The following is a 12256-nucleotide window of genomic DNA, read 5'->3' as shown; positions in this document are numbered from 1 at the left end:
ACAAATTTTGTTTTTAAAAAACAAAAACAAAGAACAGATTATCTTACCAGTCTTGAGGCATAAGTTTAAGCGGCTGGTCTACTACTCTATAAGGTACTGTTACACTAATTGCAGTGCCACCTGGCTGCGTCTGGTCTTTCCTTCTCTGAATGAGAGTCTCATTTTCTCGCTGACAGCCTTGTTTCTTCTTTTCATCTGATGGGACAAATCTTTCAAAAAGATAAGAAAAGGTCAAATGTATTCAATATGGTGCATACAGGAAAAACTAGTTACACTTTAAAGTTAGATAACTTCAAACCAAGAATGAGAAGTTCTTTCTGCATGTGCAGGTCATAATGCATAAAGAAGATACTGGTCTTTGTATGCACAACTCTATTCAGAATATGTATCTAGTACTTAGCATTCCAGAGTTAAAAAAAAAAAAAAAAAGGACCATACTAATCCTTGATGTCTCAAGTTCTACTAAAGAAAAAAATCATTATAAATAACAATCACGTGAAATATGATGAATTTCTGAAATCATCACAAGAAGAGGATAAAAGTGATGTTGGCGTGTGTGTGGCACACCTATTTGAGAGCACATGTTACAATGAGGGGTTGCTTCATGAGTGGTGAAGCAGAGCTGCAGGTGTCTCTCTCTCTCCCTTCCCCTCCCTGCTCATCTCAAACCCCCCTTGTTCCCTCACTCCCCTGTTGATTTCTATCTCTATCCAACAAATAATAAATATTTTTATCTATTTATTTTAAGTAGGGTGTTCCCTAGTTATATTACTTAACCTACCCAGGAGAGTCACAAAACACTTTCATCTCTCAGCAAAACTAGAGTAATGTCATTTAATATCAGGGTTGGTTTGCAAATTTTAAGGCAGGGAATTTAAAGCTGTGCATAACAACTGATTATTTAATACTGCTAGTAATTAAACTGCTAATACTATGTTCAACTCACCACTATACCAACAACAGATGTTCTCAAAACAGTTTAGCAGTCTTGAAGAGCAGCTGCCAGCTTAGATGTGTTAGTGCTCTCTCAGCATTTTAAAGGAGTCCTAGTTGTGAAACACATAATCTATTATGCACAGTCTATTGGCGTATTTCACTTGCTATGGTCTGTCCGCTCTAATTCATCAGAGATAGTACACTGAATATCATTCTGTTTCCATAGTTTAGGAGAGATAAAAGGCAAAGGGATGTATAAGAACTTGTACTTGGGGGATTCGGGCTGTAGCGCAGCGAGCGGGTTAAGCGCAGGTGGCGCAAAGCACAAGGACCAGCATAAGGATCCCGGTTCGAACCCTGGCTCCCCACCTGCAGGGGAGTCGCTTCACAGGCGGTGAAGCAGGTATGCAGGTGTCTATCTTTCTCTCCTCTCTGTCTTCCCCTCCTCTCTCCATTTCTCTCTGTCCTATCCAACAACAACAACAACAACAATAATAACTACAACAATAAAACAACAAGGGCAACAAAAGGGAATAAATAAATAAAATAAAATATTTTAAAAAAAGAACTTTTACTTGGTGTGGTTGTCAGGAGAATGTCAATACTATAGTCATCACATTATGATACTATTTGTACTGATAAGTTTTCAGTACAAGGTGCTGTGCTAAACACTGAAGTTTACTTCTGACACAGCTGTCTTTATAACCATTTCACATACAATGGGAAATTAGTATTTCCATTAATTTTTTTTTTAACACGAAAACAGCTCACTTGAATAGTACACTACTTTGACTTGTGCACAAGCAAAGTTTGAGATCGCCACCGGAAAATCTTCTGGTAGTGTGGGGTCGGTCTCTCTCTCTCTCTCTCTCTCTCTCTCTGAAAGAAGAAAAAAAACCACTTCCTATGGATTTTCATTTTCTTAAGCCCACTTTGAAACTATCAAATATAACATTTCATTTTTAATTTCTTTATTTAATAAATAGGGGAGGGGGAAAGGAGATAGAGGAAGATATCTGCTGCACTGCTACACAAGTGAGGTTTCCCCCTGCAGGTTGGGAACATACTATCACATCTTATAATATGTTTTAATATATGTACATTGGGAGGAACAGTCCTAATGTAAGGATACAATTAATAAAGAAACATGTGAAGGGGATATGCAGTACTAATTTACACAGTATAGACACTGTATAAAACATGACACCTGTCTTCTTACAATTATATTCCAAACACTTAGGACAAAAGTGCCTTACTACAAAGAGAATGATGATTTGCTTTAATTTGTTTCAGTCAGTCTTTCTATGGGTTAAGCTGTTTAAATTCTTTATTTTTTTTAAATTTTTGCTTTTCCCCCTTTTGTTGCCCTTGTTGTTTTATTGTTGTTGTAGTTATTATTGTTGTTACTGATGTCGTTGTTATTGGATAAGATAGAGAGAAATGGAGAGAGATGGCGAAGACAGAGTGGGAGAGAAAGACACCTGCACACCTCCTTTACCACCTGTGAAGTGATTCCCGTGCAGGTGGGGAACCAGGGGCTCGAACCGGGATCCTTCCACTGGTCCTTGTGCTTCCCACAATGTGCGCTTTACCCACTGTGCTACTGTCCGACTCCCTATTTCAAATTCTTATCTTATGTCAGTATAAAAGCATTTTCATAATTTAACTGACAGGGTCTTTTTTCTTTCATATTGATATAAAAGTGTGTGTGTGTGTGTAAGAATCATAATGTGTGTATACAATGGAATACTACTCAGCTGTAAAAAATGGTGACTTCACCGTTTTCAGCCGATCTTGGATGGACCTTGAAAAAATCATGTTGAGTGAAATAAGTCAGAAACAGAAGGATGAATATGGGATGATCTCACTCTCAGGCCGAAGTTGAAAAACAAGATCAGAAAAGAAAACACAAGTAGAACCTGAACTGGAATTGGCGTATTGCACCCAAGTAAAAGACTCTGGGGTGGGTGGGTGGGGAGAATACAGGTCCATGAAGGATGATAAATGACATAGTGGGGGTTGTATTGTTAAATGGGAAACTGGGGAATGTTATGCATGTACAAACTATTGTATTTACTGTTGAATGTAAAACATTAATTCCCCAATAAAGAAGTAAATTTTAAAAAATAATGTGTGTATAAGAACCATCAAATATCTAAGAAATAAAATGCAACACAGCTTCACCTACTGGTATCTTACTTTCTTGGGTTTCATAAAGCACTTGGTTTCAAAAGAAAAAAGTGATACTTCAAATAACAGAATCATCAAAGATCAAAGCTTACAAAATGATCTATAAACACATATAAGAAAAAGAAAATAGTGAGTGGTCCGGGAGGTGGCACAGTGGATGAAGTGTTGGAGTCTCAAGCATGAGGTCCTGAGTTCAATCCCTGGCAGCACATGTACCAGAGTGATGTTTGCTTCTTTCTCTCTCCTCCTATCCCTCTCATTAATAAATAAATAAAATATTTAAAAAATAATAAAGAAAAAATATTACTAAAATACCAGATTTGAAATAACTACAAAAAGCTGCTAAGATAAAAATATACCTAAATGTTTAAATGCAACTGCTGAAGGAAGGGGGTGGCAAACCCAGTTAAGCCCACACATTATCATCCTATCATCTCCTCCTCTTTCCCCTCTCAATTCTTCTGTCCTATTAAGGACAAGGGGGGTGGAGGAGGGAGGAGAGGGAGGAAAATACGATGGCTGGAATGGTGGATTTGTAGTGCTGGCACTAAGCCCTAGCAATACCCTAGTGGCAATAACAATAAATAAATAAAAATAAAATGCAACTGATAACATCAGATTAGGGAAAAGTCGAGAGGGAAATGGGGAATGTAATACAAAATTCTAAAGACATTATCAAGAATGGGGGCCAGGTGGTGGCGCACCTGGTTAAGTGCGCACAAGGGCCTGGGGTTCAAGCCCCTGATCCCCACCTGCAGGGGGAAAACTTCACAAGTGGTGAAGCAGGGCTGCACGTGTCTCTCCCCCTCTCTATCTCCCCCTCATCAATCTCTCTCTGTCTCTATCCAATAATAAATTAAAAAAATTATCAAGAATGCAAATGTCAAGAAAAAGATGAAGATAAAACTGTTTAAGAGACAGGAAAGATGGTATGAGTTGTTATAAAGCATATCTCATTTAAGTTAAGGAAGGAAGGGGGGGAGGAAGTCAGAATAGAGGTGTTATTTAATGAGATAAAAGAGCCTCCAGGTCCCCATCTGCAGGAGGGTCACTTCACAAGCAGTGAAGCAGGTCTGCAGGTGTCTCTCTCCTCCTTTCTATCTTCCCATCACCTCTCAACTTCTCTCTGTCCTATCCAATAAAACAGGGGTGGGGGTGGGGGGGATAAGATGGCCGCCAGGAGTAGTGGATTCGTAGAGCAGGCACAACTCTGCTCAATGAGAAGAACTACATGATCAGACCCACAAGTGCCACACAACCACTTGATTTAAACTTCCAAGTGCTACTGTAATTTCTCTCAATGCTGTCTATATTCTAGCCATAGTTTCACTACATAAGCATTAATGGTCAAAGCAGATTTTATTTAGTTTCATTTACTCACTGAAGGGCGAGAATATTGAAGCATCCTGAATTTTACATGAAATCAAATAGAATCTATGCCAACAAGAGCCATGGGTTAGAGCCAGTACGATAATTATGTGGAGGAGGTTTCAATTATGCATTAATTACAAAGCAAAGCCTCCAGCTGACTCAAGCTGTAGGGGAGACATCAGTTGCAATGAGGTGTTAAACAATGAAGGGATAGTTTTAAACTTAGAAAAATTAGGCATACTCTATCCTAAAAACTTGTTCTGCTTAATTCTCAGTCTTCCTTTGATATGGTTAAACAGAAAAAAAAAAGAAAAAAAAGGGGGGGGGGAGAAGAACAGCTTAAAGGTTAAGGCAAACAATTTTTGTGCCTGAGGCTGTAAGGTCCCACACTCAATGCCGAGCACCATAAAACAGAGCTGAGTAGTGATCTGGGAAAAAGAAGAAAAGGGAGGTGGGGAGAGAGAAGAACACTAGAATCTACTTTGTGATTTGTCTGCACTATTCGTTATCTTCTATTATACAACATATTTATGTACTGGATTTATAATACATTCAGATGGCTACCACAAAGGTTCTAGATAAAACGACCAAAATCTCTTATTTGACAGTTCAAAAAATTACTATATGCATTTACTCAGATGTATTTATTTTAAAGATATAAACAGTTGTCAGTTACTATAATTTGTGAGAACAGAGAAATAACCAAATTTACAAGTCATAGAATCAACAAATCAAAAAGTGTCTTTAAAACCAGCTTATTTAAATAGTGAATGCAAAATAATGAGGAGGAGGGGTAGCACAAATTAACAAAAACTCAATATACCAAGTATGCCAAATACTCCATGGGAATTAAAGTCAAATCCCAAGTGTGTATAATAAAATAAAAGGGGGGGGTATAACTAGAGGCAAATGACAAAAAAAACAAAACAAAAAAACCCTCACAGTTTACAAATACACACACATGTGCAGACAATTTTTAGATACAGTTTGTCATTCTCCAATTGTCTCAATAGTTTCTCCTATCACCTATTTCTTTTCCCTTCCTATATATTTACTCAATGCCCATTATCCGGCAAGCACTATTTTAAAAGCAATCTAGATACAAGTAACAATAAAATAACTTGCCTGAAAAACAAGATCAGAAGAGAAACAACAAGTAGAACCTGAACTGGAATTGGCTTACTGCACCAAAGTAAAAGACTCTGGGGTGTGTGGGAGTGGGGGGCTTGGTGGGGGGTTGGTGGTGGAGAATACAGGTCCTTCAGAGGACCTGGTGGGGGTTGTATTGTTATATAGAAAGCTGAGAAATGTTATGCATGTACAAACTACTGTATTTACTGTTGAATGCAAAACATTAATTCCCCAATAAAGAAATTAAATATAAAAAAGTCTGGTCCCTAATTATAAAAACAAACAAAAATCACTGTTATATAGATTGTCTCACTAGTATCACAACATTTTTAAGAGGAGCTGGGTAAAGTTTAAATGGCTGTGATTTTTAGGTCTGATTTGAAATCTATTTTCAAGATGTGGTTAAAGTTTGTAAAGTATCAAGATAAATTATACTTTTCATCATGTCTTTATTCACTACGAGGATAGTGAGACTAGGTGTTATACACAATGCTGGAATATATTTTATTCCTTATCAGTTGTGACTGTAATACTACCACTATCGTGTGACTAATAAAGTTAGGCCAGTGCATATATAGCTACATAACACTTTTTTTTTTTTACTTACTCAATGAGCTCAGTATACATAAAATCTCCCCAAGTGAGGCTAACGGCTATCCATCTGTATCTATTTCATAGCTGTGGCAAACAGCAAGACATAACAAATAGAAGATTTTAATATTTTGTTTGCTAGTTTATTTGATAAAGACAGAGAGAAAGGGAGATAGCTGTAGTGCTGCTTTTACCGCTCGTGAAACTTTCCCCCTGCAGGTGAGGACCAGTGCTTGAAGCAGTCCTTGAGCACTGTAACACGTGTGCTCTACCAAGTGTGCCACCACCTGACCTCACCAGTAACCCCAAGTTACAACTCAAATAAGAAGGATTAACTAACAAAACTGCTATTGTCTGAACAGATTAATGTATACTAGGCAAAAGAATAGATATTACTAAAACAGAATAATATAAGCTGTCAACTTCAATAATGCATTGCATCAGGTATGACAAACCCTCCTTGATTTTTATCTCCTACAAAGGCAAAGGATGCAAAGAACTAGAACCTCAGAAGATGTGCACAATCAACAACAACAACAACAAAATAAATAAATAACGGAAAATTCCAGTTAAGGATGCTAACTGACCTTCAACTGGTGCTAGCGCAGAGGAAGAAAGGGAGTTCCTGGAATTTTTATCAACCAAAGGTCAATTCCAGTGTCACTCAAATCTGATTTGAATTTGTAACTAAAGTTTCTCAAGGGAAAAATCAGGTAGCTTTTATTACATATGTTCTTCTCGTTAGGACTTTAGCAAGAAATCTATGATTTCTATGTCACTGAAGAATGCAGATAGAAAAGAATTTATTTGGGGGGCTATACTTCTAAGAATATATAAATGCTATAGCACAGAATGTAAAATTTTGCTTTCTCTAAAGAATATGAAGCAACAAAATACTATCTCCATGTCCTATGACAAGAAAAGTTTAACAGGTTACTTACTTCAGGTCCTGCAGAAGGTCTTTTGCATTAAGCATGGTTATTAAAGAGGTGGTAGCTGCAGGAATTATGATAATAGGTGTACGAGAACCTGTAAAGACAAAAATTTAAAAGTAGCAAAAATGCTATTACAAAGTGAAATGCTACTTTCCTTGTTTAAAGTCCAAATTACATAGATTTGTAATTTAAACATTTTATTTTTAATTAATTAATTAATATTATTTTAACTACACCACTATTCAAGCTTTGGCTTACAGTGGTGCATGGGGATTAAACCTGGGACCTCTGGTGCTTCAGGCACAAATACCTTTTCACATAACCATCATGCTAGTCGCCGCTGCAGGTGGGAGCAGGGGCTTAAATTTGGATCTTGTACACTGTAATGTGCATGCTCTCCTGGGGGCACCACTATCAGGGCCCCTTATACATCTTTATTTTTTTTTAAAGAAAGTTTAGAATCTTATGTACATACAACCTCACCTTTCTTTTGATTTGGAGGAGGTCTTGCTTGAGAAACTGCAAGAGGGGGAAAAAATACAATTTTGAGTGTTATGTAAAAAGCACATTTTCAAACTTACTAAGTATTCACATATGAAAATTTGTTGGCTGCTTTCTGTTTCTACTGTGCTAGTTTTTGTTTAATCAGAAAAATTAAGGTCTAAAATCCTAATTCAAAGTCAGTTTTTAGGAACAAAAACACCCTTTTGCATTTTTAGACTGGTTCATTTTAAAGATATGGTAATGCTATGTTTCAGTATTAGTATTTTGTATTACTTTATTTAGTATTTCGTATTACTTTGTATGTATCAATAGCTACTACACTGTGATAAAATACCACTAGGTTTTGTAAAATGATTTCAGTCACAGAGAACAGTAACAAACACATGTAAGTTCACACACAGATGTTTAATAGAGTTCTCATTTTTCCTTTTGCTGAAAAAAAAATACCAAAAACTGTTGTTTATACAATCGAGACTCGCATATTATCTGATTAGTTAGTATTATGTGGGATATAGTGGCATTCTCAATAAATAATTGGTCTTTTCTAAAAAACAAAAGTAGTGGGATGAGTAAGCACATAGACAAAAAAGAAACAAGAGTTGCTGTGAAATGACAAACGACTACAACAAAAAAGAAACCTTGAACAGAAATGTCACTAATTCAATAAAAGAACTCACAACAAATTTAAGTTTGAAAAAGTTTCATACTAAAATCAAGGCTGAAAAGACCTAAAATTCAAGTTATTTAGCAAATAACAACAAAACAATAATCAAATAATATGAGTAGGTTCCTTGGTTAGTGAAGACCAAGGTAGGGGGACACTGTCATTCATGATAAACTTGACTTAAGGGTATAATGGTGGATAAGGAACAGCAAAGTAACGGTAGGATGAGAGGCATAGCTTAAGAGCAGGAGACAAGATTGTATTCAGATGATCTTGATTTATATTCCAATTTTGTCGCTTGCTATGCTTACTTGATGATCCTGACAAGATGGACTGACTGACCAACAGTTATAGTTTATGTTATCTTCATCTATCAAACAGATAATTTCTATACCTGGATGTAATCGGATGTTTAAAACCAAGTGATAACCCTGGAGGTAAACAAAGTTTAAAAACACCAAAGAACGCTGTCGAATCTTTAGTCAGGATTGAGCCCGTATCTACCATTTGAGAAATTCCTGTAATAGTAGCTGGTGCTAACTGCTACTGCTTCTCTCACTAACTTCAGCAAATACAAGGACTATCAATTTATTAGCTGAGAATAAGTATTACTGCTGCTATGTTTGATTTACAGATGTAATTACAGTTTTCACCTAAATATTTATTCAGAGACTATGTACAAGGCACTCTACTAGATCTTTATGTAGTAATCGCTGCCCTTGAGGGACTCAGGAAACTAGGGGAAGCAAACTGTAAACTAATGAGCAACCAGACACATGGAAATAAGCTGGACAGATAACACTAAACAAGAGGAATATACACTGGAAGAAACTGCCTTTTAGGTAAAATGTTTAGAAAAAGCCTCTCAATGGAAGTGGCATTTGGGTTGAGCGCTGAAGGATCAAAAGGAGCAGGCTTGCAAAGAACAAGTGGACAAACAATTCAGATAAGAAGCAGTAACGTGGACAAATGCCAAAGACAGGAAGACACTGCTGTGCTTATGAAAATGAAGCACGCAAATATAAAAACTAAAGGGACAAAAGAAGTGTGACAGAACCAATATAATATGGTTTTCTAGGTATTGCCAAGTACAATGTTACAGGAAAATTCAAAAATCAAAAAGTGACATGATTTGATTTTCATGTCACAATTCTGAAAGGGAAAAACAACAGATTTAGGCAAAAGATCAAGGCTGAGAGCAGAAAGCTCATTTGGACTATAAGCAAAGACTGCAATGCTGCAATTCAAATGTGTGGTTAAGATAAAGTTTTGTTGTTTAATTACCAATCTCAAGTCAATTGAAAAGGAAGCTTCAGTGGTCTCTCTCATTTTTTTTCTGGTTGAGTGCACATGTTACAGTGTGCAAGGACCCAGGTTTGAGTCCCTGGTCCACACCTTCAGGGGGAAGCTTCACAAGTGGTGGAGCAGGGCTGCAGGTGTCTCTCTATCTCTCTTCCTCTCTATCTCCCCTTCCCTTTGATTTCTAGTTGTCTCTATTCCAGTAAATAAATAAAATAAAGATATTTAAAAAAAAAAAAAAAGATCTATGGAATTTCTAAGGAAACGAGTAATAAAGAAAGACTTCATTTTTTTCTTTATTTATTCAAGCATGTTCTTTATAGTACTGTAGATCTTCCACAATTTAGGATGGGTTAACATCTTGGTAAACAACCTAAAATTAAAAATACTGTCATGTGAAGCACACTATCAGGAAGATGGTTGGCTGTCAGTATTATAAAAGAGTATATCACACTTTAATGTCTGCTGGATATGTACCGCTTACACACCATCATGTCAAAAATCCTGCCAAAAGGTAAAAAGTCACTGACTAAAGTACAATGGTATACAGCCTATTTCATCAATGACTCTGCATTAAAATGTGACAAATACTAAGGTAAAACATTACAATGCCTACTGGATCGATTCAAATGTACTACAAGAAATTATCATGTCTTTAAACTATTGTGGTTTTTTTTCCTGCTAAGATTATCAAGTTTACTAATACTGACTGAGGTTTAATGACACATTATGTAAAGCATTCTAGTTTTTGAGATTCACTTAAGCATTCATTATTAATAGTCAATCTGAAGGAATAGCCTTTAAATGTATTTTGCATTAAAAACTTTAAATTCAGTTCCTTCAAGTCCTATAAATAAGACAACTTTCATGGGGGAGTGGGTGCAAGGGTGCGTGCAGGACACCGCATGCAGGCAGTGTGACACTTGTACCTGGTCTTGGTACTGGCTGTGCTGCAGGAGTCTGAGTCTTCCGGGCTGAAGCACCCTCCTTTAAAACAATAAAAATTGATGCACATTGTCAAACTTATTATACATATTATAAATAATAAGCACTTTCATTTGAATTGCATCAATCACTACATAGGAACTGCATATATCTTTTTCATTCAATCATTGTACCCTACAGCCTTTTAATATCTCTAATCATTTATGCTACTGGGCATGAAGTAACAATGGGAATCTTAAGTAGAAAACAAATTCAAATTGTTACCACACTGTAGTTATTTTAAGCATGTATTATTGTTCAAGTACTCAGTGATTTGCTTAATTGCTGACAATTTTAATATTCACAGAAATCCTATTTAAAAATTAAGTTACTTTTTTTTTCAAACAGTCTCAAAACAATACATGATACATAATCTCATGTTAAAAAGATATAAACAATGTTATTTTGGGGTATATTAAAAAACTACAATTAAAATTAAATACCTTTTAAATATTCAAGGAAAATAATCACATTTATATGGATGAGATATGAGTCGTGTCAGGTAGCTAAAAATATTTTAAAATACGAGTAGCAAATAACAGCTACTAAGCAAGCAATAGATAGGAGGAAATATGCTAAGTATTGAAGCATGTCAATTATATATTATGATAGAACTGAAAAATGCTTAAGGTAGACAACTGTTTAATCTTGGAGCAATAGTCTCATTCATATCCACATTAAATTATTTGTAAAAATTAATTTTTCATAGAGAATTACAAATGTAAATTTCAAAACTAGTAATTCACAGAGGTTTTACTCCAGCTGTATTCAACAGAAGTAGTTTAGACAAGTGTCAGGTAAATTACATGGAACCATCACAATAAAGCTACATTAAAAACCAAATATATCTATCTAAAGAAGTACTGTTAAATAATGTCTTTAATCTGTATTTACGTATTGGTTAGAGACAGCCAGAAATTGAGAGGGTTGGGGAAGATAGGAGATAAAGAGAGACACCTGCAGCACTGCTTCACCACCTGCAAAGCTTTCCCCCTGCAGGTGGGGACCAGGGGCTCTTAATGCAGGTACTTGCACATTATAAAATGTGCTCTCAGGGAGTCTGGCAGTAGCGCAGTGGGTTAAGCACACATGGCGCAAAGCACAAGGGCCGGAGTAAGGATCCCAGTTTGAGGCCCCACTCCCCACCTGCAGGAAGTCGCTTCACAGGTGGTGAAGCAGGTCTGCAGGCGATCTTTCTCTCCTCGTCTCTGTCTTCCCCTCTTCTCTCCATTTCTCTCTGTCCTATCCAACAACAGCAGCAGCTATGACAACAATAACAGCTACAACAAGCACAACAAGGGCAACAAAATGGGAAAAATATCCTCCAGGAGCACTGGATTTGTAGTGCAGGCACCGAGCCCCAGCAATAACCCTGGACACACACACACAAAGAAAGAAAGAAAGAAAGAAAAAAAAAAAAAAGAATCCTGATTCGAACCCCCGGCTCCCCATCTGCAGGGGAGTCACTTCATAGATGGTGAAGCAGGTCTGCAGGTGTCTTTCTCTCCCCGTCTTCCCCTCCTCTCTCCATTTCTCTCTGTCTCATCTAACAATGATGACATCAATAACAATAACTACAACAACAATGAAAAAACAAGGGTAACAAAAGGAAATAAATAATAAAAAATGTGCTGTCAACTAGGTGCGCTAC

The 12256-nt window shown here is 36.6% G+C and overlaps 1 protein-coding gene across 1 annotated transcript in view; it reads right to left on the bottom strand.

The window, feature by feature from the left end:
• The window catches only part of CDC73 (cell division cycle 73), a 110698-nt gene that overhangs the window by 10344 nt on the left and 88098 nt on the right, over positions 1 to 12256 (bottom strand). The window contains exons 11-14 of the mRNA XM_007539762.3: positions 10551 to 10608; positions 7638 to 7673; positions 7161 to 7248; positions 48 to 209 (exon numbers count right to left, since the gene is read on the bottom strand). Of these exons, the coding sequence (XP_007539824.3) occupies positions 48 to 209; positions 7161 to 7248; positions 7638 to 7673; positions 10551 to 10608 (344 nt within the window). The remainder of the gene's footprint in view (positions 1 to 47; positions 210 to 7160; positions 7249 to 7637; positions 7674 to 10550; positions 10609 to 12256) is intronic.

The sequence above is a fragment of the Erinaceus europaeus genome, chromosome 19, assembly GCF_950295315.1.
Source record: "Erinaceus europaeus chromosome 19, mEriEur2.1, whole genome shotgun sequence".
In the NCBI taxonomy this organism is placed as follows: Eukaryota; Metazoa; Chordata; class Mammalia; order Eulipotyphla; family Erinaceidae; genus Erinaceus; species Erinaceus europaeus.
The sequence above is the reverse complement of the archived record's forward strand: the minus strand, read 5'-3'. Positions and strand labels throughout refer to the sequence as shown.